The following is a 27,792-nucleotide window of genomic DNA, read 5'->3' as shown; positions in this document are numbered from 1 at the left end:
AATAATCACTGAAAATTTCCCATCTCTTATGAAAGACAAAAAATCACAGATCCATGAAAGGCACCATAACCCAAACAGAAATGATCCACATAGACCTACTCCAAGACACTTAATCAGGTTGTCAATTACCAAAGACAAAGAAAGCATTCCCAAAGCAAGAGACAAGTGATCCATCACATACAAGGGAAGCTCAATAAGACTGTGTGTGGATTTCTCAGCAGAAACCATAGAGGCGAGAAGGCAGTTGTATGATATATTTAAGATTCTGAAAGAGAAAAACTACCCTTCAAAAATGAGGGGAACTTTAAAATATTTTCAGTCACTGAGAGACTTTGTGACATAAGTGACTGACTCTACAAGAAATATTGAAGGGAGCACTACAGGCCGAAAGGAAAAGACGAGAGAGGTCTGTTGACAAGTATACAAATGAAGACCATCAGTAAAAGTAAAAAGAGAAAAAAAAATGCAACGTATAAAATCTAAAGACAAAATGGAACAAATACTGCCTTTACACTACAATAACATAAATGTTAATGGATTAAACTCCCCAATGAAAAGACACAGACTTGCAGAATGGATTAAAAAACAGGACTTATTGATATGCTGTCTATAAAAGACTCACTTTAGATGCAAGGACAAAAACAGATTGAAACTGAAAGATTGGAAAAAGATGTTTTACATTACAACAACCAGGAAAGAGTGGGAATAGCTATATTAACATCTGACAAATTAGATTTCAAATGTGAAAAATTAAAAAGGACAAAGAAAGACACTATGTATTAATAAAAGGAACAGTTCAACAAAAAGACATAACAAATCATAAATATTTATGAACCGAGCAAGAGTACTCCAAAATACATAAGGCGTTCAACACTGACAGCACTGAAGGGAGAAGTAGATACTCTATAATAATAGCTGGAGACTTCAATTCACTGCTCTCATCAACAGAAAGAACATCTAGACAGAGGATCAATAAAGAAACAGAGACTTTGAATAGTACAATAAATGAGCTACACTTAACAGACATTTATAGAACATTACACCCAACAGCAGTATACACATTTTCCTCAAATGTTCATGGATCATTCACCAGGATAGACCATATGTTGGGTCACAAAGTAAGTCTCAATAAATTTTTAAAAATTGAAATTATACAAAATATTTTCTTATTCATAATGGAATGAAGTTGGAAAACAATAACAGGCAGAAGGCTGGTAAATTCACAAATGTATGGAGGCTAAACAACACAATCTTAAAAAGCCAGTGGCTCAAGGAAGACATTACAAGAAAAATCAGTAAAATATCACCAGGCAAATAAATATTAAAATACACGTATCAAAACTTATGGGATACAGCAAAGGTGGTGGTGAGAGAGAAATTTATTGCCCTAAATGCTTATTTTAAAAAAGAAAAAACAGCAAAAATAAAGGAATTTACTGTTGACCTGGAGGAATTAGAGGAAGAACATCAAATTAACTGCAAAGCAAACAGAAGGAAAAAAATAATAGACATTACAGCAGAAATAAATGAAATTAAGAATATGCAAACAACAGAGGAAATAAACAGAATCATAAAAAAAAGAGAGAGGATATAAACAAATAAAACCAGAAATGGAAGAGAGGACATTACTGTTGACTCACAGAAGTAAAGGAGGTAACAAGGGGCTAATATGAACAACTATATGCTAATAACTGGACAACACAGATGAAATGGACAACTTCCTAAAAAAGCATGAACAACCAGCACTGACTCAAGAGAAAATAAGATGATTCAGCAAACCAATCACAAATAAAGAGTTCGATTCAGTCATGAAGAAGCTCCCCAAAAAGAAAAAAAGTCCAGGATCAAATGACTTCACATGTGAAATCAACATTCATGATAGAATTAGTACCAATCCTGCTCAACCTCTTCAAAAAAATTGTGGAAGGAAAACTACTTCATTCATTCTGTGAAGCCAACATCATCCTAATACCAAAGCCAGACAAAGATAGTACAAGAAAAGAAAAATAAATTACAGACCAATCTCTTCAATGATCATAGCTGCAAGAATCCTCAACAAAATACTTACAAATTGAATCCAGCAGCACATTAAAAGAATTATGCACCATGACCAAGTGGGATTTATTCCAGTATGCAAGGCTGGTTCAAGAGAAGAAAATCAATTAATGTAATAAAACACGTCAATAAATCAAAGCAGAAAAACCACATAATCATCTTGACTGGTGCAGAAAAGGCATTTGACAAAATTCAACATTCTTTCTTGATGAAAACACTTCAAAGGATAGGAATAGAAGGGAAATTCTTCAACACAATAAAGGGAATATATGAAAAACCCACAGTTAACAACATCCTCAATGGGGAATAACTGAAAGCTTTCCCTCTAAGATCAGGAACAAGGCAAGGATGCCCAGTGTCACCAATGTTATTCAATATTGTGCTGGAAGTTCTAGCCAGAGCAATCAGACAAGAAAAAGAAATAAAAGGCACCCAAATTGGAAAGGAAGAAGTAAAACTCTCACTGTTTGCAGATGATGTGATAGTATATGTTGAAAATCCCGAAAACTCTACAGCAAAGCTAATAGAGCTAATAAATGAGTACAGCAAAGTGGCAGGGTACAAAATCAACACCCAAAAATCAGTAGTATTTCTGTACACTAGAAATAAGCAATCTGAGGAGAAAATTAAGAAACAAATTCCATTTACAATAGCAACCAAAAGAATTAAATATTTAGGAATAAATTTAACTAAGGACACAAAAGACCTGTATACAGAAAACTAAAAAAATTGCTAAAAGGAATCACGGAAGACCTAGACAAATGGAAGGGCATACCGTGTTCATGGACTAGAAAACTAAATATAGTTAAGATGTCAATTCTATCCAAACTGATTTGTAGATTCAATGCAATACCAATTAAAATCCCAACAACTTACTTTGCAGAAATATAAAAACCAATAACCAAATTTATCTGGAAGGGCAGGGTGCCCCGAATAGCTAAATATATCATGAGAAAGAAAAATAAAGACAGGTCTCACCTGTCTTTAAAGCATTATTATAAAGCTACAGTGATCAAAACAGGATGGCAGCTGGCACAAAGACAGATATACTGACCAATGAAATGAAATTAAGTGTTCAGAAATAGACCCTCTCATTTATGGACAACTGATCTTTGATAAGGCAGTAAAGCAAACTCAATTTGGAAAGAGCAGCCTCTTCAATAAACAGCATTTGGTGACCGGGCTCTCTACATGCAAAGAATAAAACAGGACCCATATCTCATACCCTATACAAAAATTAACTCAAAATGGATCAAAGACCTAAACATGATGGATTAAAAACCTAAACATTAGAGCTAAGACCATACAAGTTTTAGAAGAGAATGTAGGGAAATATCCTGTAAGTTTTGTGATAGGAGGTTATTTCCTAGACCTTACACCCAAAGCACAAGCTATGAAAAAACAAACAAATAAATAGGATCTCCTCAAAATGAAACAGTTTTGTACATCAAAGAATTATGTCAGGAAAGTAAAAAGGCCAGCCTACGCAATGGGAGACAATATTTGGAAACCACATATCAGACAAGATATTAAAGAACATAAAGAGATTATACAAATCACTAACAAAAAGACAAACAACACAATTAAAATATGGGCAAAAGGCATAAACAGACACTTTTCATAAGAGGATATACAAATGGCTAAAAGGCACATGAAAAGCTGCTCAACTTCATTGGCTATTAGGAAAATGCAAATCAAAACCACAGTGAGATATCTCACACTCACGAGAATGGCTATTATCAATAAAGCAGAAAATGACAAGTGCTGGAGAGGATGTGGAGAAGGAGGCTCACTTGTTTACTGTTGGTAGGAATGTAAAATGATGCAACTGTTCTGGAAAGCAGTTCGGCAGTTCCTCAGGAAGCTAAGTATAGCAGTGCCATATGATCCAGCAATCTCATTACTAGGTATACATTCAGAGGAACTGAAGGTAAGGACACAAGCAGGCACTTGCACACTGATGTTTATAGTGGCATTATTCACGAATGCCAAAGTTGGACATAGCCCAGATGTCCATCAATGGATGTGTGGCTTAAAGAGCTGTAGTGTATACATACAGTGGAATATTATGCAGCTGTAAAACAGAATCAAGTCATGAAGCATGTAACAGTGTGGATGATTCTTGACATTATGCAAAGTATAATAAGCCAGAAACAAAAGGACAAATACTGTATGGTCTCATTACTAAGAATTAATCCTAATGAGTGAATTATGAGAGTTAAAGTTAAGAACAAAGGTTATCAGGAGATAGAAAGGGGTAAAGATTGGGCATTTGGTGCTGAAGGAATATAGAAAGTACAACAGGACAGACTGTAAAAATTCAGAAACGGACAGCACAGTACTATCTGATGGTAGCACAACAATATAAGTATACTGAATGAAGGTGAATGTTAGTAAGGTTGGGGGAGAAGGGCTGGGGGCATGTATGACACCAGAAGGAAAGATAGAGGATAAAGACTGAGATGAAGGGAAGATAGAGGATAAAGACTGAGATGGTATATCTTTGGAATGCCAAGAGTGGACAATGATTGTGATTCAACGTACAACTACAAGAATTTTTTTGCATGAGGAAGAACAAATAAATGTCAACATTTCAACGTGCTGAAAATGGGATGGTATATAGGAAAAAAATCAATGCAAGTTGTTACTGTTAAGACTAAACTGTAATATGCTTACTCTGAATGTAGCAAAGGCAATAGGCCAAAATTAAATGACCTGGGGGAGGGCTATGGGATTCTCTGCAGAATAAAAAGAAATGTCCTCATTTAGATTATGGTGGCGAAGGCATGGCTATGTGATTATACCAGGAACACTGGTTTTTTACTTAGATACAAGTTCTGGAGAAAATGTGCAGAAAGAAATGTATCTATTCACTGTGATAGGGAAGCAGAGTAGTACGGCCCCTCTGGAGGGTAGTGTGGTGGTTCCACATGAGGCTAGGGGTAGGGTTGCCCTGTGATCCTGCAAATCTGTTGCTAGGTATATACTTCGAGGAACTGAGAGTAAGGACACAAATGGACATTTGCTTGCTGGTGTTTATGGCAGCAGTGTTTACTCTTTGCAATGGATGGAGGTGGCCTAAGGGTACATCACCTGAGGAACAGAAAGGTATACTGTGGTGTATTTATACAAAAGACTAAGCAGCTGCAAGAAGGAATAAAGTTGTGAGGCACAGAACTAGGTGAATGAACCTTGAGGATAGTATATTGAATGAAATGTCAGAAACAAAATGACAAAATATAATCATGCCTCACTCATATGGACTAACTATAATATTCAAACTCAGCATGGATTATTAGGTTGGGCCCTATTGTAAAGGTTCCTAGATTGTAAGCTCTTACAGCAGTCACATCTATTCTAGAGTTGTTATTATTAACCTCTAAATTCTGAGACACTGAGCTATTTGTATATAACCTGGTCATTTCCTGGAACTTCAGGTATTTGTGTGACACCTGCAACTCAGAGTTAGAGCTCTGAAGCTATGAAAGTCAGCATTACTCCATACAGCAACTCTTAAAAAAGCTAACAAAGTGATTGGACTTCAACTAGATATAAATGAAGCTGCTCTACATAGGTCTTAAGGTAAATCACTATACAGAGTAAAGTATGATATGGTTCATATTTTAAAGCTTCAACTGAGACCAAAGGAAGACAGGTTTATTTAGTAATTTCTTTCTAAAATAAATAACTCACTGCCTTACTAGCTGGACAATCATGATTTCATAACATCCGTTAAATTGCAGTATAATCTTGTTAATTCTCATAGTAATAGACAAAAGGGGAGTCAAAACTGAAAAGAGAAAATGGACAGTTCCATTTTTAATGCTTAGTATCCTGAACTGCTGAGTCCATGTTTCAAAAATGAGTACAAATCAAAGCAGGAAGGAATACAGACTCTAAGAGAAAGAGATAGCTGTCATCTCCTGTTTTATTCACACAGAGAAGAGCATCAACATCTTAGGCTTTTTTTGCAGGCAGGTCTCGACTGAAGAAAGACTGGTGGTGACCTCACCTTGCTGATCTGACTCTGCATTCCGTGAGACGAGGGCACTGATTGCTGGAAATGTGATGCTGGACATGGCAGCCACAGCCCCTGCTGCCCACATCATCCTGTGGTAAAAAGAGTCTATGGTCAGGTGGCAGGACAGCCACAGGAGCTTGTAGTTCAGAGGACAATGGGGGCAAAAGTACCAATATTTCCTATTTTCTTGTGTTAAATTTTAGTTTTTGTTTTTTGCCTCTGAAAATGGACTTTTTTTTTTTTAACATGGAAGACTTTTTTATCACACTTAATACTAATTACTTAAGGGCCTGGGATGGGGATAGAGAAGCTGAAAAAATTTCATTTCTTAATTTTGTTTTGCTTCTTTGCAAATCTCCTCTCCCTGGTTTCCTTACTTCCACCTTTAGATGTAAGCTCAATTAAATTAATGAGGGGATTCCTTTTGTTAATATACATAGTAGTACATTTTTGCCTACTGATTCTACTTTTCACTTTGTGGTTTTCAAAGGCTTATCTTCAAAAAAAAAACTAACAAACATAAATCACATCAGGCAGACCACAGTGGCTCAGCAGGCAGAGTTCTTGCCTGCCATGCCTGAGACGCCCGTTTGATTCCCGTTGCCTGCCCATGCAAAAAACAAAAACCAAACAAACAAAGGTTCATCTTCACTTTGGCCCTTAAGCCATTCAGTTTGCTATCCCTGACCAATGCCAAAGCATATGTGTTGTCAACTGAAAAAACAGAGATCTGAAATTTAGGATAACATCTTTCAGGCTTTCAAGCCTGTTTCCTTTAGACCTTTGACCTTTTCTCAATGAATGGGGCTTATGTGTAGGTATGAAGTGTGACTGTGAGGACAGTCAGGCCCCAACTGGGCTTGTGACTGACTGGCTGGCCAGACTTTCTTGGGGCTGGCTGAGTCACACACATCCTTACACAAAATAAAAAGCCCTTTATGTCTACAAAGTCTTTTTAAGAATGGGGGAATATGACAATCAGCTGCTGAACCAAAGTTCAAATCTTAGGAAAAACAGGAGAATCAACCAAGTTAATCTGATCAGAAATCAGAGAGAATGACAGAGTCTTTTAAAAATACTTTACCAAGTGGTTCAACTGAAATTACCGAACTTCAAAATAGGCACTGTCCACTAAAGTTTTTCCAGTTTCTCTAAACTATATCATACATTTATATATGTAAAGTAAAGATCATCTCAAATGTTTAAAACGGAGACATGCAATACGGTATTTGGCAACAAGGCACAAAGGAAACTTGCAGATAATAAAATAGCATGGGGGGGTGGGGGGAGGTGGGGGAGTGGGCCACAGTGGTCAGTGGCAGAGTGCTCACCTGCCATGCCGAAGACCTGGGTTCAATTCCCAGTGTCTGCCCAAGCAAAAAAAAAAAAAATAGCACTGGGGATTCTTTTTATTTCTTCTTATTCTACAGGACTTATTTAGACTTCCCTTCCCATTTAAGGGAATCTAATATGTTAGCAGTAATCACTGCCTCAGGACACACCAAACTGTGGAAGAGATCATCGTGTTCTTCTAAATCAAATGATTTACTTTATAAAAGTTATATTATTAACCAAAGTCACTCAGCTAATTATGGCAGTGAAAATCTGCCATAATCAGTCATTTTACCTTGTGTTTTTTTGTGTGTGTTTTAAATATGTGATATCCCTAAAAACTAATAAATGTGTTTTAAAAAGTAGAGATAAAACTTTATTGGGGGACAGGAAAGAAATACACAAATTCAATTAAGTAACTACTTGCTTGAAAGCCTGCTAAAGCAGTAATCTTTATGAATAATCCTACATTAGTTCTACCTTTCCCCAAATTAAAGACTAAATGGTTTTGAAACACTGAACATACTTAACCGAAAAATTTCATATTGTTCCTAAATATCATGCAGCAACAAAGTAACTTTTGCTTCCTTCTCATCATACTCAATCCACTTTGAGCTCCTCTAAAAGACCCATTTGTCTATTAGTTCATGACAATGTAAGGGAGAGGCTTACCATGCCTGAGATCCAAAGCCATACCAGGCTAACTGCAATATCTGGAAGCCCAATCCAAGGAGGACAGTATTCTTATTACCTAATGATTTCATCAAGATGCTAAGAAAGACTGTCTGCAAAGTAAAGGAGACAATTGTGAGAACCCACGCAAACACAGAATGCAAACTTCGTGAGTGAAGCCCAATTGCCGATGACAAGGGACCACTACTACAGGCATTCTGAATGATACTAAACCTCAGAGAGCAGGCAGTACTGATTTACTTCTACAGGGATGGATATTCCAGGGCTCAGAGCCATTCATCACCTCCTTAAGAAGCCCATCTACCTGGAGCTTTTCTGGCACTCCCCCCTCCAATTTATTTTTTTATTATTATTATTTTTTTAAATTTATTTATTAATTAAAAAAATTTAACAAATGAAATAAAACATTAACATAATCAGTAATTCACAATATCATCACTTAGTCCCTCCAATTTATAAGATGCTTCTTATCTCCTATTGAATAGTCATTTGCCAGTTACTGTGATTGGGAGGGAATATGCCTCATCACTTTGGAGAAATGCCAATCATTCGACCATCAGGGAATAGCAAACCTCTGCTGAACAAGTGGAATTCTGCTGAAAGTTAAGTCTTACAAAGTTGGGACTTATATAAGTTGATTTTAACAAATATACTCTGTTAAGAATAACTAGTTGGGATAAATAGGAATATGATATAAGACAACTCAGCATTTATCACTAACTAGAGTCAAATAAAAACTGACCCAAAATCATGAGCAACTTGGAAGTTTAATTTACATTTGCCAGTATAATTCAACAACAACAAAAAACAGCATTTGCCTTGATGCACTCCCATGAATTTTGTCAATTTCACTATTTGGGGGAAACAGTTTTGTAGCCTTCTCATTTTCTCCTCAAGAATCAACCCAGAAGGGCCCTCTCCTCAGCCAACCATGCTTTACAAAGTGTATGAAAAGTGTATGGTGGCTGCTTCAAGGGAGAGCTTCTAGGTAGTCCCAGAAATAGAGTGGGTTCAGTGAATTAATTTAAAGAGCATATGCTCTGCCTTTTGTGGGCCTATATTCACAAAAATGGGGAAACTTTATCACTATTTACTCATTACATATATTCTAATGTACTAATTTACATTTTTTAAACCTTGAAGATGGCAGAATTGGAACAGTTACTTCCAGTTCTGCTTTTCACTTCTACTTACTTTTTACTTTAAATAATGAGACATTTTGCTAGCGTGCCAGTTTGAAGCTATTATGTACCTCAGAAAAGCCATGTTCTTTCATACTCATTCAATTACTGAGTATTTTTTATTATTTCCATGGAGATATGACCTACCCAATTGTGGGTGGTAACATTTAATTAGATGGTTTCTATTGAGATGTGTCTCTGCCCATTCAAGGTAGGGTTGCTTACTAGAACGCTTTAAGAGGGAACCATTTTGGAAAAAGCCAATAGAACTAACAGAGTTCACACACCTAGAGACCTTTGGAGATGAAGAAGGAACACATCCCCAGAGGGAACTTCATGAAACAAGAAGCCGGGATAGAAAGCTAGCAGACATTGCCTTGTGCCTTTCTAGCTTAAAAGAGAAATCACAACGTCATCAGCCTTCTTGAGCCAAGGTATCCTTCCCTGGATATCTTAGTTTGGACATTTTTATAGCTTTGCCTTAATTTGGACATTTTCATGGCCTTAACTGTAAACTTGCAACTTAATAAATGCCCTTTTAAAAAGCCATTCCATTTGCACTGTGTGTTAGATTCAGTTGTCAACTTGGCCAGGTGAGCATACCTAGTCTTGTTGCTGCGGACACAAGCCAATGGTACGTGAACCTCATCTGTTGCCAATTACATCTGCAGTCGGCTAGGAGGCGTGTCTGCTGCAATGAGTGACGTTTGACTTAACTGGCTGGTGCTTAAATGAGAGAACGCAAGGTAGCACAGCCTAAGCAGCTTGGCATTCCTCATCTCAGCACTTGCAGCTCAGCCCAGGCCTTTGGAGATGCAGAAAGAAGTCATCCCGGGGAAAGTTGTTGGAACCCAGGGGCCTGGAGAGAAGACCAGCAGAGACCATCCTGTGCCTTCCACGTAAGAAAAAACCTCAGTGGAAAGTTAGCTGCCTGTCATGGTTAGGGACAGGTGTCAACTTGGCCAAGTTGTGGTACCTGTTCATCTGATTGGGCAAGCGCTGGCCTGTCTGTTGCAATGAGGACATTTCATAGGATTAGGTCATGATCACGTCAGCTACATCCACAGCTGATTCCATTTGTAATCAGCCAAAGGGGAGTGTCTTCTGCAATTAGTGATGCTAAATCCAATCATGGGAAGCCTTTTAAGGAGGACTCAGAGGAGACAGGTTGCATTCCTGCTTTGGCTGGTGAGCCTCTCCTGTGGAGTTCATCCAGGCCATCCATTGGAGTCATCGGCTTCGCAGCCTGCCCTGTGGATTTTGGACTCTGCGTTCCTACGGTCACGTGAGACACTTTCATAAATTTTATATTTGCAAGTGTTCCCTGTTGATTCTGTTTCTCTAGAGAACCCTAACTAATACATCTACATGTGGTAGTTAGATTCAGTTGTCAACTTGGCCAGGTGAAAGCACCTAGTTCTGTTGCTGTGGACATGAGCCAATGGTAGGTGAATCTCATCTGTTGCTAATTACATCCGCAGTCGCCTAGAAGGCGTGTCTGCTGCAATGAGTGACATTTAACTTAATTGGCTTGTGCTTAAATGAGAGAACGCAATGTAGCACAGGCTAGCAGCTTGGCATTCCTCATCTCAGCACTTGCAGCTCAGCCCAGGCCTTTGGAGAAGTCACCCTGGGGAAAGTTGTTGGAACCCAGGGGCCTGGAGAGAAGACCAGCAGAGACCATCCTGTGCCTTCCACGTAAGAAAGAGCCTCAGTGGAAAGTTAGCTGCCTTTCCTCTGAAGAACCAACAAAATAAATCCCCTTTTATTAAAAGCCAATCCGTCTCTGGTGTGTTGCATTCCGGCAGCCAGCAAACTAGAACACACTGCGTTCCAACAACTTACAAACTAAAACAATTGGCGAGGCTAATTTTGGCATATTGGCAGTTATAGTGTAATTTCTCACAATTTTGGTTGTTATAAAAGGAAATGAAAGAATTGACCCCCACAAAAGTTACAAGTACACTAAAAAGTACTGATCTTGTCTATAAAATCCTCCTAAATTATAACCTCAATGTTGAATTAAAAACAGTGTCAGGGCTATGGTGGCTCAGCAGGCAGAGTTCTTGTCTGCCATGCTAGAGACCTGGGTTCAATTCCCAGTGCCTGCCCATGGGGAAAAACAAACAAACAAACAAACAACAACAGTGTCAGTTTCCTGGCTTTGATATTGTATGGTAATTATGTAAGATATTATCATGGGAGGTGGCAGTGGTGGGTGCTGGGTGAAAAGTGAACATGATGTCCCTGTAGATTTCTTTGCAGCCTTCTATGATAAATTATAATTATTTAAAAAGTTAAAAAATACAATGACATATATGGTCAACAAGACACTCACCTGAGCCACAATAGACAGAATTCCTAACATAGCTATGAATGCTGCAATTTTAACAGCTCCAAAACCTATGACCTGTGGAGATGGAAAGAGAACACTGTAGTAACAGACATTAAAATAGTTAACAAAAAATATTATACTCTAATAAATCCACAGGAAAAAATAGTTGAGGAAAACTCATAAAACCTCAAGACAACTCAAGGCAGTACTGAAACTTGAGCCTATTTAACCAAGAATTTACACCTAAATCTGTTATAAGAAATCATTATAAGTAGATACAATCTAACTAGGAAATATTTTTTAGAAAATATTTTCTATTATAGATCTACCTATTATTTCATATTCTCTCTCCATCTCCAACCCACCAACATATTAACATATATAATGGATATCAAGCACTGAAGAGAACATGAAAGAAAATTATTTGACTTTTGATGGTGCCAATACAGAATTTGCTCATTAGAAAGCCAGTGGCTGTCAACTCTGAGCACACACAAAAATCATATGGGAACAGACAAGAAGAGGGGGAGGGGAAGAGACGGGAAAGAGATGGGAGCAATGAGATATTAGAACTCACTGGAGACCTATTAAATAAGACTCTCTAAGGGCTTGGCCCTGGCACAGGTGTGTTTTAAAAAGCTCCCTGGAGATTCTAATGAGTAGCCAAAACTAGCTAACAATGATTTCTAAGCCTCTTAACCTTAACAGCAGCTTTAAAACATTAAAAAACTTTCAAGTTTTAAATATCAAGTTTAAAAATAATTTAGTTATTTTTTCCTATTACTGAAATTCTGTAAAATTAAGAAAAGGGACTTATATACTCTTTTCATTTCATAAATAAGTATCTATTTTCAAATTACACAATTAGTTTATGAAAGAGATAGGGTTAGAATCAGTGGCTCGAAATCCAATGCTGCTATGACTAACAGAATTCTACTACTTTCTAATCCAATGTTTTCTGTTTTGTTTAATTAGAACCTGAAAATGTAGGCTGCTTTATTTAGGGGATGATTATTCTCTGCCTGTATTTGTGTGTATGTGTGTTTGTGAGTGTGTATACACACACACACACACATATTTCAACAGCTTTATTGAGATATAACTATCATATAATTTACCCATTTTAAACATGCAAGTAAATGGTTTAGTATATTTGCAGAGATGGGCAATCATCATTGCAACCAATTTTAGAACATTTTCATCACCCGAAAAAGGAACCCTGTGCTCTTTAGAAGTTACTCCCTATCCTGCTGCCCCTCCACACTTTTGCCCACCCATTTTTTTCAAATGGGCTATTTGCCTTCTTATTGTGGAGTAGTAAGAGTTCTTTATATATTCTGGATACAAGTTCCCTACCAGATAAATGATTCACAAATATCAAATGCAATCTTAACATATAAAAAACAGTATGGGTGCATGGGGGTTCAGTGGTAATATGTTCACCTTCCATGCGGAAGGTTTGACTCCTGGAACACGCACACCCCAACCCACCCCAAAAAAGTGTGTGTGCCAGCCTCTCTTAAAAGCAAGCACAATTACAAAGTAACATAGAATGATACTGATTTGCTGTTATAATTGTTTCGTTGATGATGTAGAATATATCAGTAAGAAAAGATCAGAAGAACAAAATATTTAGAGATGTTTTACCTGTGTGAAGGGATGTGATTTTTTTTTGTACTTTCTTTCTTGTATTTTCCCAATTTTTCTACATTAAACATATTATCTCACCATTCTTTCCTCTAAACCTCTACCATCCACCTATCAAAAATTAGCACACGAGAAACAACTGAATAAAAGTTTTACTTAAATGCCCCCATATCAAACAATATAGGCTTATACTCTCAGGAAAGTTATTAGAATTGGAGAATTTAACAAATTTCCTTAAAAGTATCTACTAAAATAGAGAAATCTATTTTTCAGGAAGGGGCCTGTTCTACCACAGTGGATTAAATCACTAGGGGGAAGGTCTTCCTTCCAGTGAAGTCAGTAAAAGACTAAGGCAAGATTCTAATGGGAATGCAACTCAGGTTCAATCAATCCCAGACACCTGAAAGAACAGATGGAAAAGGGGAATTTTTTTTTTAATTGCCTGAAGTCAGCTGCCCATTTTGGGGGAACAAGATAGAGTATAAATTTTTAAGAGGAAAAAAAAAATCAGAGGAGAGAAAAGATTATGCTAATTACTGCTTACTAGCCAAACTTGAAGTCCACGGCAGCAACTGAGCCACATATGGATTAGAATACTGCTGCCTTCTGAAGATGATGTTCCTTCCAGCTCAGAAAACTAGCCATGATCAGACCCTGATCAAGGGTATTCCTTAGCTCTTTGTGAAATCAAATGGTCATTATTAAAAACTGCAAACATTATGATAAATTCTATTTCTGCTTATTCTTTCTCTCTGTGTAATTCTCAAGGAAATGTTTTCCATATTTTAAAATATCATTGCAGTAAGGGCCCCTTTTTACTGATTATATGTTGGCTCCTATATTTATAATCAGAGCAAGTTTACATGTTTCTTCTCTCTCCCAAAATATCTTTTTTACAGATTCCAATCTTTCTCATGTTCAAAGACAACTGCTACTTCTTACCTGCCCGAGATAGAGAAAGAAACTTGAATACTGTCCAGCTTCAGGAAGGTATGAAAGAAATACGGTGATGCAGATTAGCAAGACAGTAGAATCTTTTCCAACTTTCTTCAATGACTGGGAATGAACAGAAAAGGAAACACATAAAAAACAAATAGATACGAATGTACTAGAGTATTGGCTTTACTGATAAGGTAAAGATAACAAAAGTTGACTGAATTATAAAAAGTAGTGAATGAACATTAACATTAAACCCATCACCATCTCTCTATGGAAGTCATAAATCAAAATTTCAGAGGTATATGGATTATGGACTACAAATTACAGGTTACAAATGCTACAGATTTAGCTGGCTATTTATTTATTATTATTTTTTTAACTTGCTCAACACTGGTTGACATCCTGAAGACTATGGATAGATTATGAAGATATATTTCTCCGTAGTCTTTAAAAGAAATGTTTCTCTTTCTTTCATTCATAATATAACTTCTTGAAAGCCATTATCATCACAGGGTTTTCATACACATAAATTCACTCTATTTTTAAAAAAATATTTGATATTCAAGTTGTCTGTAAAACTAATAGACAAATGAGTATGCTCCAGCTGTGCGGTCAGTGATGAGTCACACTCTGACCAGTAACAACTTTTACAACCTTGTTGAAATGTTTGTCTTATATTCCTTTCTAGGCAGAATTGTTGACTATTACCAAAAAGTACCTTGTTATCTAAGGATTGGAGAGCGCCGCAGTGCATAATAGGTCACCACAGCTATAATCACCTTTATATTATTAATAGCAAAAGCAACCAATATCTATGGAAATCCTGATAAACACCAGACTTTAGAAGAGCTAATTTACACACATTATCTGTAATCGCTCAATAGCAGTCCTGATAAGCCAGTCACAGGGGTAGTTTCCATTCTACAGGGAGTTTTGGTGTATAATCTGATAATAAAGTGGGAGCACCTGACCGGTTCCCAGGCCCACTCCTGATGTCCTTCCTTGAATACATCTCCTTACTGTCTGACATACTGGCACAAACAAAACAGGCAGGAGCCCGCAGTAATGCCCTGAGGGGGTTGTTAGAAAAGCATTTCTGATGATATGAGTTCATTTTCTTATTATATATACTTTTCCCAAAAGGTATGGGGTTAAAAAGCAAAGATCACCTCTGGCCCTTTTTTTCCTGCACAGATTTTCTTCAAGAACTATTCTCAATCTCAGAAGGTGGGGAAAGGGGGTGGGGTATTAAGATACTTTTTATGGTTGCTAGTGTGGACCCCAAACCCTCCCCAGCCATGAAAAAAAGATTATAGAAAACAGAATCTATTCAATCTGCAATTAACTAATTCAAAATCTCTGATAAAAATGGATGTGTATTAACAACTTCGAAAATAAGTAATTTAGTCAGACCAAATATATTTATTCTTTTCAAATTAAAGTGAATGAACATGACTATTTCAGCTACCTTCATTTATTATGTTAACAAAGGATGAAAACAATCTTAAAAACAAACAGGAGGGTACTCCACTGTGGCTCAGCAGGCAGAGTTCTTGCCTGCCATGCCAGAGACCCAGGTTCGGTTCCTGGTGCCTGCCCATGCAAAAAAAGAAAGAAAGAAAAACAGGAGGTTCGGGGGTAGTTCAGTGGTAGGATTTCCGCCTGCCATGTGGAAGACCTGGGTTTGAATCCCAGCCCATGCAGTTCCCCAAAAAACAAACAGCAAGAACAAAAAATTCAACAAATGGTGCTGCAAAAACGGGATACTCACATGGAGAGAAAAAGAAATGTGACCCCCACCATACAGCATACAAAAAATCCAACCAGTGATGGCCACAGTGGCTCAGTGGCAGCATTCTTGCCTGCCATGCCCGAGAGCCGGGTTCAATTCCCGGAGCCTGACCATGTCAAAAAAAAAAAAAAAAAGACCAACCAGACAAACAAACCAAAAAACTTTCCTTCCCAAGTTCTCAATAGGAACAATAACTGGATACTTTCTCTCTCTCTCTTATGATTACATGCTTGACTTAAGAAGTACCAACTCTATACATTTCTTGGCACAGATTCTCTCAATTCCTACTTGTAATTAAGTTTTTTCTGTTTTTACTAGAGGAAAAATAAGGATCAAGAACTGTTAGTATCCCTGAGGCAGCAGAATGATCTTTAATTTACATGGCTTAGAAAAATATTTAGGAAAGTAAACATTTTCAAGTTTTTATTTACCGCAAAAGGGTCTGCTTGTTTCCATGAAATCTGAGCTCCCCAGGAAATAGGTCTCATTTTCTCTGGCAGAGATTCTGGAACAGCTAATAAGATAAAGCAGATATCCAAAAGAGCCACCACTGTGGCCACCAGTACAACGAGGCTGTCTCCATAACTGGCAGATAGGTATGCTCCAATGGCTGGGCTGCTGACCAGACTGGCTGCAAAGGTGGCTGAGACCTGCAGGAAAGGACACTGCCATTCAGTCTTACCAGTGGGAAAGTGCATGCTTACTCAGGGTCCCACAGGGGTACACCCACAGCCCTCCTTTCTTGGCTTTGATAAAACCAAGGAATGTGTCACCACACAAAACTTAAAAATGAAAGAATTCAAGTATTTTTGTTTTAAGAATTTGCTAACAAACTATTAAGTAATTCGAGAGACCCTGAGAGATCCATGAGAGTAAAAATTAATATTAGAGGTAAAAAATGTGAAAATCTTTCCAATAAATAAAGCATACAATCCTTGGTCTTCTTTAACTGGGGTTATTAGGCATGGGAAAGGGGAGGAGCGGCACGAACAGAATTTCTGTGGGGCTAACAATAAAAGCTACACATTACTTGGGGGCTGGGCTTGAGTTCATCTTCCAAAAACACTGTTGTGTTCCACCATTTTATCTGGTGATCATTTTATTAGCACTAAGAGAAGGAAAATACCCTGATATTCTTAGAAAGAAAAAAAACCATAGTATAAAAACAAAGTACAAAAAATTTTATGGAGAGACTAAAGCTCTAGGCTGAGGATTTCTGCCATACTGTACTCCCTGACATCCAGCCAGTACCAGAGATCACAGAGAGAATTACCTATGCCTGCAACAAAGCCATGCTGAACCTCTTTACACTGCATCCCTATAAATACACTGGGATGCCCACTTCATCTTCCAATGCAATCTGAATTTCCAAAAGCAAAAATGTTAAGCAGATTTAGTGACAAAAGCTTATGTGTAAGTTGTTATTCAAACTACTAATGGATTTTAATAGAAACTTCAGAAATCATTACCTACACTTATGATTATGATTCCTCATAAGCCAATGACATTCTTCTTTCATCCATCACCCCCAACAAATAAAAAGTTACAATGAATTTGAAATCAGTTTTAGATTTAATATACTACAAAAACCAGTAACAAAAACATTTCTGCAAAACAAAGCAGATTAATTTCAATTTGGGGAACGGAAATTTCTTTGTTTGATATTTACTGCATATCTACTATGTGCCAGAAAAATTAAACAAACCTCTGGCCCTTGAGATCTTTCCACTTTGTTTGAGGAGATCAAGGCAACCATAATAACTGTAAATTCATGCAATGAGTTGAGGGAGAATTGCTGTACTGTCCTCAGGTACTAAGGAAGCAATTCTACAGAGTCCTCAGGCACTAAGGGATTACTGCTCACTGTCCTCAGGTACTAAAGGACATTGCTGCAGAGTCCTCAAGTGTTGAGGAAGCACTGCTGCAGGGTCCACAGGCACTAACAAAGCATTGCTATAGGGTCCTCAGGTACTAAGGGAGTATGCCTGGAGAATCCTCAGGTAGTAAGGGAACATTGCACAGGGTGCTCAGGTACTAAATACCTGCAGAGTCCTCAGGTATTAAAGCATTGCTATAGGGTCTGCAGGTAGTAAGGAAGCATCCCTACAGTGCCCTTGGGTACTAAAGAGGCATTGCTACAGGGTCCTAAGATACTAAAGGAGCATGTCTGAGTGTCCCTGGGTACTAAGGAAGCATTGTTACCAGGTCCTACAGTATTAAGGGAGCCCTGTAAAAGGGTCCTAAGATACTAAGGGGTCATTGCCGCAGAGTCCTCAGATACTATGGCAGCACACCTGCAGTGTCCCCAGGTACTAACAGAGCACTTCTGAAGGGTCCTCAGGTACCAAAGGACCACTGCTACAAGTGTGTCAGGTAAGGGATTCCATGAACTATCACTCTATAGCAACCAATGTTACCCGGTTCTAGAAGAACAGTAACAAACCCTTATCTGCATAAAATGGTTCAATCATTAATTAATTTATTCATAAGGGCTTTCCATTCTCTTAATCCTCACAGCAATCTTGGATGCAAATCAAGAGGGTACTCTATTCTTCAACTCACAAATGAAGAAATGGCAATAAAAAAGGTTTAACAGCGCTCTTAAATTCACACAGAGGAGCAACAACGAGAACATTTTCCAATCTTTCAAATTAGTAATTTCTATTAAAATGTACAGTCAGACTTAGAGTAGCTAAATTTCAGCTGAAACTGGTTTTTATAATTCCTCAGCAACTGAACACTGGGTTCAATAATGTACCCTGTGCTGCGCCTGTGCCCCCACCCCAACAGCCACCTGGAACCTGTGATGGGATCTTATTTGGAAACAGGGCCTTTGCAGGTGTAGTCAAATTCTGAAGACAAGGGCATACTGAATTAAGAAGGGCCCTAACTCCAAAGCAGGGTGCCCTTATAAGAGGGAAACGTGGGCACAGCAGACACACACGGACAATGGTCATATGAAGATGGAGCTAGAGACTGACATCTTGGTTTTAGGCTTCTAGCCTCCAGAACTGAGAGAATAAACTTCTGTTGTTTTATGTCACCAGTTTGCAGTACTTTGTAATGGTAGCCCTAAGAAATTAATACAGATGTTAATTATTACTCTGGTTAAAAAACAAAGTAAGTCTATTGCCATACCCATCCGTAAGCAGTACTTCGCTCGTGCTCCTGAGTAACATCAGCTACATAAGCAAATATCACAGAGAACGTGACGGAGAAGATCCCAGACACAGAAATCATGGCAAAATACCACCTATAAAAAGATTGTTTTTATTACCCAGGAGAGAAGTTACATATAGTATATGAACACTGATTTACTTATCTTTTGTCAGCAGAGCCAAAGATATTAGGTTAAGATTATAAAACAAGAAATACATGCATATATTTAAAGATAAAGAGGACAACTAATAAAACTAAGTGAAATCAAGATGAAGATGATAAGTACAAGCACTAATTTTGTTACTGCTCAAAGGAGGTCAGAATATGCAGTCTAAAAGAATGGAAAAGTAATAAAACTAAGCTATAAATTGAAAGGTAACCATATAGAAGAAAAATAAACATTTTCTGAATTTCTTACTATATGTTAGTACATGTATACTAATATATACAGCAAATGATTTTAATAACTACAGAAAAACAGAAGGCATAAAAATAATAAGAACCAATATCTCCATCATATGTAGAGATGCTAAAAAAACCCTGATTAAAATATTATTACATTAAAATATAAATGTTGATAATAAAATTCCTATCAGATAATCAAATGAGGATATTTTATTTATTAATAGTATTTTTAAAAATACCACTTCCTGTTCTTCATAGAAGAAAAACATCTTGGCAACAGTAATACTGGCCATTTTTCTGGCCACCAGAAAATGAATAAGTTACAGCTCATGTGCAAATTCCAACCCATAACCTACGCTTCATCATCTTTGGAAACCAAACCGAGTTTGGTTACATGTAATATTTCTCCCTATTTATCATGTTGAAGGAAAAAAAATGAAGTCAAATTAAAATTCACATTATGATTTAGAATAGGCAGTCTTACTATAGTATACACAAAAGTGACTCCTGCCTAGTATAAGTCATGTTACATCAGTGCCCCAGGCAATGAATGAACTGACAAAAATAAACCTTCAAAGTCAACTGAACCACAATGGTAAGTACAGAGATTGTCAGCTCACTCCTAGAACTGAACTCACGGCAACAACAGCTGCCCTTAGAGCCATGTTTTATTTCAGTTTCTTCCCCTAAGTAACTTATTTTAGACTTAATTTTGTCAGGTCTTCATTTTTCCATTAAAAAAACAGACATGATGGCCCTGCCCAGCCTGGCTTCCAGTATCACTAGGGAGAGAAAACAAAAATACAGGTACAACTGCTTTGAAATGGTTAACTGTGTTATGGAGACACATTTATTATTCACATGTGATCCAAAACAGTCATGATGGGGGTAGACACTGAGCCACTCACCACGGGCTGATTCTCATCAGTGGGATAGGAAAGCAGGTGAAGAAGACTGTGACAAGGAGAAAGGGTTTCCTCCCCCACACGTCAGACAGAGCACCTATGAGCGGGGCACTCAGAAAAGATAACAGGCCCTGGCAAAGGAAAAAGAAACAAAGGTTAGATTTATAACTTCATCCTCCAATTACTTATGATTCTTATTTTCTAAATGTATTAGAAAACACATTAGCAATTCATTTTATTGTTCTCAAAACTTCAAATATTAAATACAAACCACTATTTTTTAAAATTCTAACAAAATCTGTAAACATGCTGTTATAAGGGGAAAAAAGGAGTAAAAAAATTTGCCTTTCAGAAGAAACTAGAAAAGAGGTGACAGGAAACATATATACACATTGTTGGCCCTTAAGATGAATAGAGAGGCAAGGCAAGGTGGTGGTGTGGGGTGATGTGGAATTTAGTAAGTACTCTAGAGTAGTGAGTAAATACCCAGGAACTGTCTGGAACAACTGTTTGGGGGATATCCGTGACCAGACGCACACTGTACACCAGTCTGGAGCAGGTGGAAGGGCTGAGATCGCAACAGAGAATTGTAAGTAAAGCCCCCAAACTGTGGAGGCTGGTGCCTCTCCCTCACTGACATGGCAGGCTGTTGCAGAAACTTCCTTATGGAAAAAAGAAGCAGTCCTACTAGGAGCAACGGATGGTAGCTCAACCTAGCTCCAACTGCAGTTTTAATTAACAAATTTGTACTGTAAAATACAAGTTCCAAGCACAGAAAACCCAGAGCAAACAAGAAAGAAAACCTGACATCCTTTCCTTCAGAGAGGAGGTGGGGCTGGCGAAAATAAAAATAAACATTGGTTTCTGGAGTTCCTGAACTCAAAATACTGGAAAAGGGCTGTGCCCCAAGAAAAGGGGCACATGGAGCTGGGTACTAGCCCCAGCTCTTGATGGACAAACCTTGGGGGCCTGGGGACTGGCTCTGAAAGGGGATTTCTTTCTTTCTTTCTTTTTTAAACTCTTCTTAGAGAAAGCCTCAGGCATTTTAAATTGCTAGAACTGCTAGCACTGACCCAGGAAAGAGAGGAGTTAAGATATGCCTGAGAAACAAATTAATCAACCAGGTGAAGATCATTTGCTAAAAGATGTACCTTCCCCAAGAGAGGCAAGGTGGGGCCCAACTCAAGTGACAGCTCTCATTCAGAGAATTAAGACCCCAGGGGCTGCAAACAGAAATAGCTTATCCTCTGTCTCAAACACTCCCCTGGAAGGGTCAGGATCTGTTGAGGATGAAAGTCACTGTTTCACTTATCTCAGTGGGGAGCTTTAGGCTGACAAGCACCACCAGCTGGGCAGGACAGGAAAAGCACAGAGTTTAGAGGCTTCACAGGAAAGTCTGACAACCTGCTGGGTCACACCCTCAGGGAAACAAGATACTGATTACACTACTGAGAACTGGGCCGGTCTTCTCTGAGAAAATTTGATTGGGATTGATCATATTTAGAGACACCCTTCTCAAAAAAAGCTCCATGTAGGCAGGGAAAGAACCAGAAAAACAAGAACTGAAAGAGTCTGATCAGTTAAACAGAAACTATGCTAGAGGTCTAGAATAAGTTGAACTGAATGTCAAAGAACAGAGAACAAAGGCAAAGAACAACAACAACAAAAGATAAAAGTGAGAATGACCTGCACAATAAACTAATTAAAGAAATGAGATACAAGTCAGACCAGGGAAAGCAAAGATATGTAACAAAGGAACAAACTAACACTTTAAACAAGATACAAGAATTGACATAACTGATAAAATATATTAAAACAAACATGCTAAATGACATCAAAAAACAAGTCAACAAATTGAGGAAAGATATGGCAAAAGAGATGAAGGATACAAAGGACATTGGGAGACCATAAAGAACTCAAAAGCTCGAAATGACAGAACATATGGGGTGAAAGGAATGATAGGAGAGATGAACAACACAATGGAGACATACAACAGAATTGAAGAAACAGAAGAATTTATTAGTGAACCAGGGGACAGGGCATTTGAAATCCTACACACCAAAGAACCCATAGGGAAAAGAATGGAAAAATATGAACAGGACCTCAGGGAACTGAATGATAACATGAAACATACAAATATACATGTTATGGGTGTCCCAGAAGGAGAAGAGAAAGGGGTAAGGTGCAAAAAGAAATATGGAGAAAAAAAAAATCACTGAAAATTTTCTATCTCTTATGAAAGACATAAAATTACAGATCCAAGAAGGGAACCATACCCCGAACAGAACAGATCCACACAGACCTACTCCAAGACACTTACTAATCAGACTGTCAATTACCAAAGACAAAGAGAGCATTTCCAAAGCAAGACAAAAGTGATCCACCACATAAAAGGGAAGCTCGATAAGACTATATGCAGATTTCTCAGCAGAAACCATGGAGGTGAGAAGGCAGTGGTATGATACATTTAAGATACTGAAAGAGAAAAACACTGCAAACCAAGAACTATATACCCAGCAAAACTGTCCTTCAAAAATGAGGGAGAATTTAAAATATTTTTGGGTAAACAGACAGTGAGAGAGTTTGTGAACAAGAGACCTGCTCTGTAAGAATTACTAAAAGGAGCACTAGAGGCAGATAGGAAGACAGGAGAGAGGGGCTTAGAGAACAATGTAGCAATGAAGACTTTTAGTAAGGGTAAGAGGAAGAGAAACAATATGTAAGACATGACATAAACTCCAAGAGACAAAATGATAGAAAATAGTACTGCCTTTACACCAATAACATTAAACGTTAATGGATTATACTCCTCAATCAAAAGACAGACTGGCAGAATGGATTAAAAAACAGAACCCATCTATAGGCTGTCTATAAGAGATACACTTTAGACACAAGGAAAAAAAATAGGTTGAAAGTGAAAGACTGGAAAAAGATATTTTACACAAACAACAACTACTATAGTGAGGGTAACTATACTAATATCAGATAAATTAGATTTCAAATGTAAAACAAAACAAAGAAGGACACCTTGTATTAATAAAATGGAGAATTCATCAAGACACATCATTAAATATCTATGCACCAAGCCAGAAACCGCAAAATACATGAGAAATACACTGTTATACTGAAGGTAAAACTAGACACCTCTAAAATAATAATTGGAGACTTCAGTAGACCACTCTCATGAATGGACAGAACACCTAGACAGAGAATCAATAAGGAATCAGAGATTTTGAATAGCACAACAACAGAGCTAGACTTAGCACACATTTACAGAACATTACACTGCACAACAGCAGGATGCAGTTTTCTCAAGTTCTCATGCATCATTCTCCATGATAGCCCATATGTTGGGTCACAAAGCAAGTATCAATAAATTTTGAAAGACTAAAATTATACAAAACACTTTCCCATTCATAACGGAGTGAAGCTGGAAAACAATAACAGGCAGAAGACCAGAAAATTCACAAATATATGGAGGCTAAGCAACAAAGTCTTATACAACCAGAAGATCAAGGAAGAAATTATGACAAATCAGTAAACATCTTGAGGCAAATGAAAATGAAAACACAGCATATCAACGCTTGTGGGATACAATAAAGGCAGTGCTGGGAGGGAAATTTATTGTCTTAAATGTCTATATTTAAAAAGGAGAATGAGCAAAACCTGAGGAATTAACTGTTTACCTGGAGGAACCAGGGGAAGAACAGCAAACTAACCCCAAAGCAAACAGAAGGATGGACAGAACAAAGACTAGAGCGGAAATAAATGAAATCGAGTACATGAAAATAATAGAAAGACTCAACAAAACCAGAAGTTAGTTATTTGAGAAAATCAATAAAATCAATGGACCCTTACCTAGACTGGCCAAAAAGAGAGAGAGGATACAAATAAATAAAATCAGAAACAGAAGAGGGGACATAACTACTGACCCCACGGAAATAAAGGTGATAATGAGAGGATACTATGAGCAACTATACGTTAAACTAGACAACATAGATGAAATGGACAACCTCCGAGAAAAGCATGAACAACCAACGTTGACTGGAGAAGAAATAGAGCATTTCAACACACCAACCACAAGTAAAGAGCCAAAAAGATAAGTTCAGGACCAGATGGCTTCACATGTGAACTCTACCAAACATTCAAGAAAAAATTAGTACCAATCCTACTCAAACTCTTCAAAAAACTGAAGGAGATGGAAAACTATCTAATTCATTCTGTGAACCTGTGCTGGTTTCAATCTATTATGTATTCCAGAAAAGCCACGTTTTTAATCCTGATTCAATCTTGTGGAGGCAGCTGTTTCTTTTAATCTTGATTCAGCACTGCAGGCTAGAAACGTTTGATTAGATTATCTCCACAGCGCGGCAGCGTGCCCAATTGTGAATGTGACCCTTTGATTAGATGGAGATGTTACTACACCCATTCCAGATGGGTCTTGATTAGATTATTGGAAACTTTAAAAATTTTGGAGAGTCAGAAACCACAGAAGCCTTAATACCAACAGAGCCCAAAGCTGAAACAGTTCCCAGATATTTGGAGATGCTTGGAGCCCAGCAGATGTCACCATGAGATGTTAAGCAAGCCAGAACCTGGAGAGAGCCAAGGGAAGCCAAGAGATAAAAGCAAGCCCCGGAGAAGCAAAATGAGGAATCCCCACAGGAACAGAAGCTGAAGGTTGAAACCCAGGAGCAAGGGACAAGCAGATGCCAACCACATGACTACCCAGCTGACAGAGGTGTTCTTGACCCAACAGCCTTCCTTGAATTAAGGTATCTTTCCCTGGATGCCTTACTTTGAACAGTTTTACAGGCTTAGAACTGTAAACCTTTAACTTATTAAATTCCTCTTTTTAAAAGCCATTCTAGACTTTCGGAGAAGATGGCGGCTTAGTAAGACGCGCGGATCTTAGTTTCTCCTCCAGGACAGCTACTAGGGGAGTAGAAACGATACAGAACAGCTCCCAAAGCCACGACAGAGATAAAAAAGACAGCGTACCCCATCCTGGAACGTCTGGCTGGCTGAGAGAACATGCTCTGGTGAGATCACCGAGGGGCGTGGGCTTCACCGGGCGGGGCGGCAAGCGGCCAGAGTCACTCCCTTCCCCCTTCCGGGGCCGGCTGGGAGAATTGGACAGGCAGTCCCCTGAAACCGCGGCGGCTGGCACCCACACCACGTGCGGCCCCCCCGGAACAACTGAGAGAATTGGATCGGAAATCCCCAGGCCGCGTAGAACGGTGATGCGGGGGCCCCTTCCAAACACGTGACTCCCCGGGAACGTGCACTCTCCTGGGTGGACCGCTGCGGCTGGCACCATCCCGCCACACTTCGCGCCCTAGGCCGACTAGGAAATTCGGACGGGTGCTTTCCCAGGCTATGGCGGCTAGCAACCCTCCCCGCATTCGGACCCCGGGCCGGCTGGCACTCTTCCAAGCTGCTTCGGCTAGCGAACCTCCCGGACAGCGAGAGTTTTCCAAAGTTAAAGGACCCACAGGACCTTTTACTGGTGGGACCCGCAGACAAACGTGTGCCACGAGCGCCACCTACTGGGCAGGATAAGAAAAACAGATCCCAGAGATTTCACAGAAAAATCTTACAACCTTGTTGGGTCCGACACCCAGGGAAATCTGACTAAATGCCCAGACGCCAGCAGCAGAAGATAACTGTCCACGATCAGAAGATTGAGAATATGGCCCAGTCAAAGGAACAAACCAATAGTTCAAATGAGATACAAGACCTGAGACAACTAATGCTGAATATACGAACAGAAATGGAAAACCTCTTCAAAAATGAAATCGATTAATTGAGGGAGGACATGAAGAGGACATGGGCTGAACATAAAGAAGAAATAGAAAAACTGAAAAAAAAAATCACAGAAATTATGGAAGTGAAGGATAAAGCAGAAAAGATGGAAAAAACAATGGATACCTACAATGATAGATTTAAAGAGACAGAAGATAGAATTAGTGATTTGGAGGATGGAACATCTGAATTCCAGAAAGAAACAGAAACTATCAGGAAAAGAATGGAAAAATTTGAACAGGGTATCAGGGAACTCAAGGACAATATGAATCGCACAAATACACGTGTTGTGGGTGTCCCAGAAGGAGAAGAGAAGGGAAAAGGAGGAGAAAAACTAATGGAAGAAATTATCACTGAAAATTTCCCAACTCTTATGAAAGACCTAAAATTACAGATCCAAGAAGTGCAGCGCACCCCAAAGAGATTAGACCCAAATAGGCATTCTCCAAGACACTTACTAGTTAGAATGTCAGAGGTCAAAGAGAAAGAGAGGATCTTGAAAGCAGCAAGAGAAAAACAATCCATCACATACAAGGGAAACCCAATAAGACTATGTGTAGATTTCTCAGCAGAAACCATGGAAGCTAGAAGACAGTGGGATGATATATTTAAATTACTAAAAGAGAAAAACTGCCAACCAAGACTTCTATATCCAGCAAAATTATCCTTCAGAAATGAGGGAGAAATTAAAACATTCTCAGACAAAAAGTCACTGAAAGAATTTGTGACCAAGAGACCAGCTTTGCAAGAAATACTAAAGGGAGCACTAGAGTCAGATACAAAAAGACAGAAGAGAGAGGTATGGAGAAGAGTGTAGAAAGAAGGAAAATCAGATATGATATATATAATACAAAAGGCAAAATGTTAGAGGAAAATATTATCCAAACAGTAATAACACTAAAAGTTAATGGACTGAATTTCCCAATCAAAAGACATAGAATGGCAGAATGGATTACGACCCAGCAATACCACTGCTAGTTATCTACTCAAAGGACGTAAGGGCAAAGACACAGATGGACATTTGCACACCAGTGTTTATAGCAGCATTATCTACAATTGCAAAGAGATGGAAACAGCCAAAATGTCCATCAACAGACGAGTGGCTAAACAAATTGTGGCATATACCTACGATGGAATATTATGCAGCTTTAAGACAGACTAAACTTATGAAGCATGTAATAACATGGATGGACCTAGAGAACATTATGCTGAGTGAGTCTAGCCCAAAACTAAAGGACAAATACTGTATGGTCCCGTGATGTGAACCGACATTCGAGAATCAGCTTGGAATATATCATTGGTAACAGAGACCAGCAGGAGTTAGAAACAGGGTAAGATAATGGGTAATTGGAGCTGAAGGGATACAGACTGTGCAACAGGACTAGATACAAAAACTCAAAAATGGACAGCACAATAATGCCTAAGTGTAATGTAACTGGGTTGGAACACTGAATGAAGCTGCACCTGAAATATGGTATTTTGTTTGTTTGTTTGTGTGTTTGTATCTTTTGTTTTTGTTTTTT

The 27,792-nt window shown here is 38.3% G+C and overlaps 1 protein-coding gene across 1 annotated transcript in view; it reads right to left on the bottom strand.

Annotated features, from left to right (window-relative positions):
• Positions 1–27,792, bottom strand: part of SLC71A2 (solute carrier family 71 member 2) — an 89,621-nt gene that overhangs the window by 6,130 nt on the left and 55,699 nt on the right. The window contains exons 4-10 of the mRNA XM_077139012.1: positions 20,468–20,595; positions 19,134–19,248; positions 16,427–16,645; positions 14,207–14,320; positions 11,621–11,692; positions 8,081–8,193; positions 6,068–6,165 (exon numbers count right to left, since the gene is read on the bottom strand). Of these exons, the coding sequence (XP_076995127.1) occupies positions 6,068–6,165; positions 8,081–8,193; positions 11,621–11,692; positions 14,207–14,320; positions 16,427–16,645; positions 19,134–19,248; positions 20,468–20,595 (859 nt within the window). The remainder of the gene's footprint in view (positions 1–6,067; positions 6,166–8,080; positions 8,194–11,620; positions 11,693–14,206; positions 14,321–16,426; positions 16,646–19,133; positions 19,249–20,467; positions 20,596–27,792) is intronic.

This window comes from Tamandua tetradactyla, chromosome 2, assembly GCF_023851605.1.
Source record: "Tamandua tetradactyla isolate mTamTet1 chromosome 2, mTamTet1.pri, whole genome shotgun sequence".
Classification (NCBI taxonomy): Eukaryota; Metazoa; Chordata; class Mammalia; order Pilosa; family Myrmecophagidae; genus Tamandua; species Tamandua tetradactyla.
This window is presented reverse-complemented; position numbering and strand designations above follow the sequence as displayed.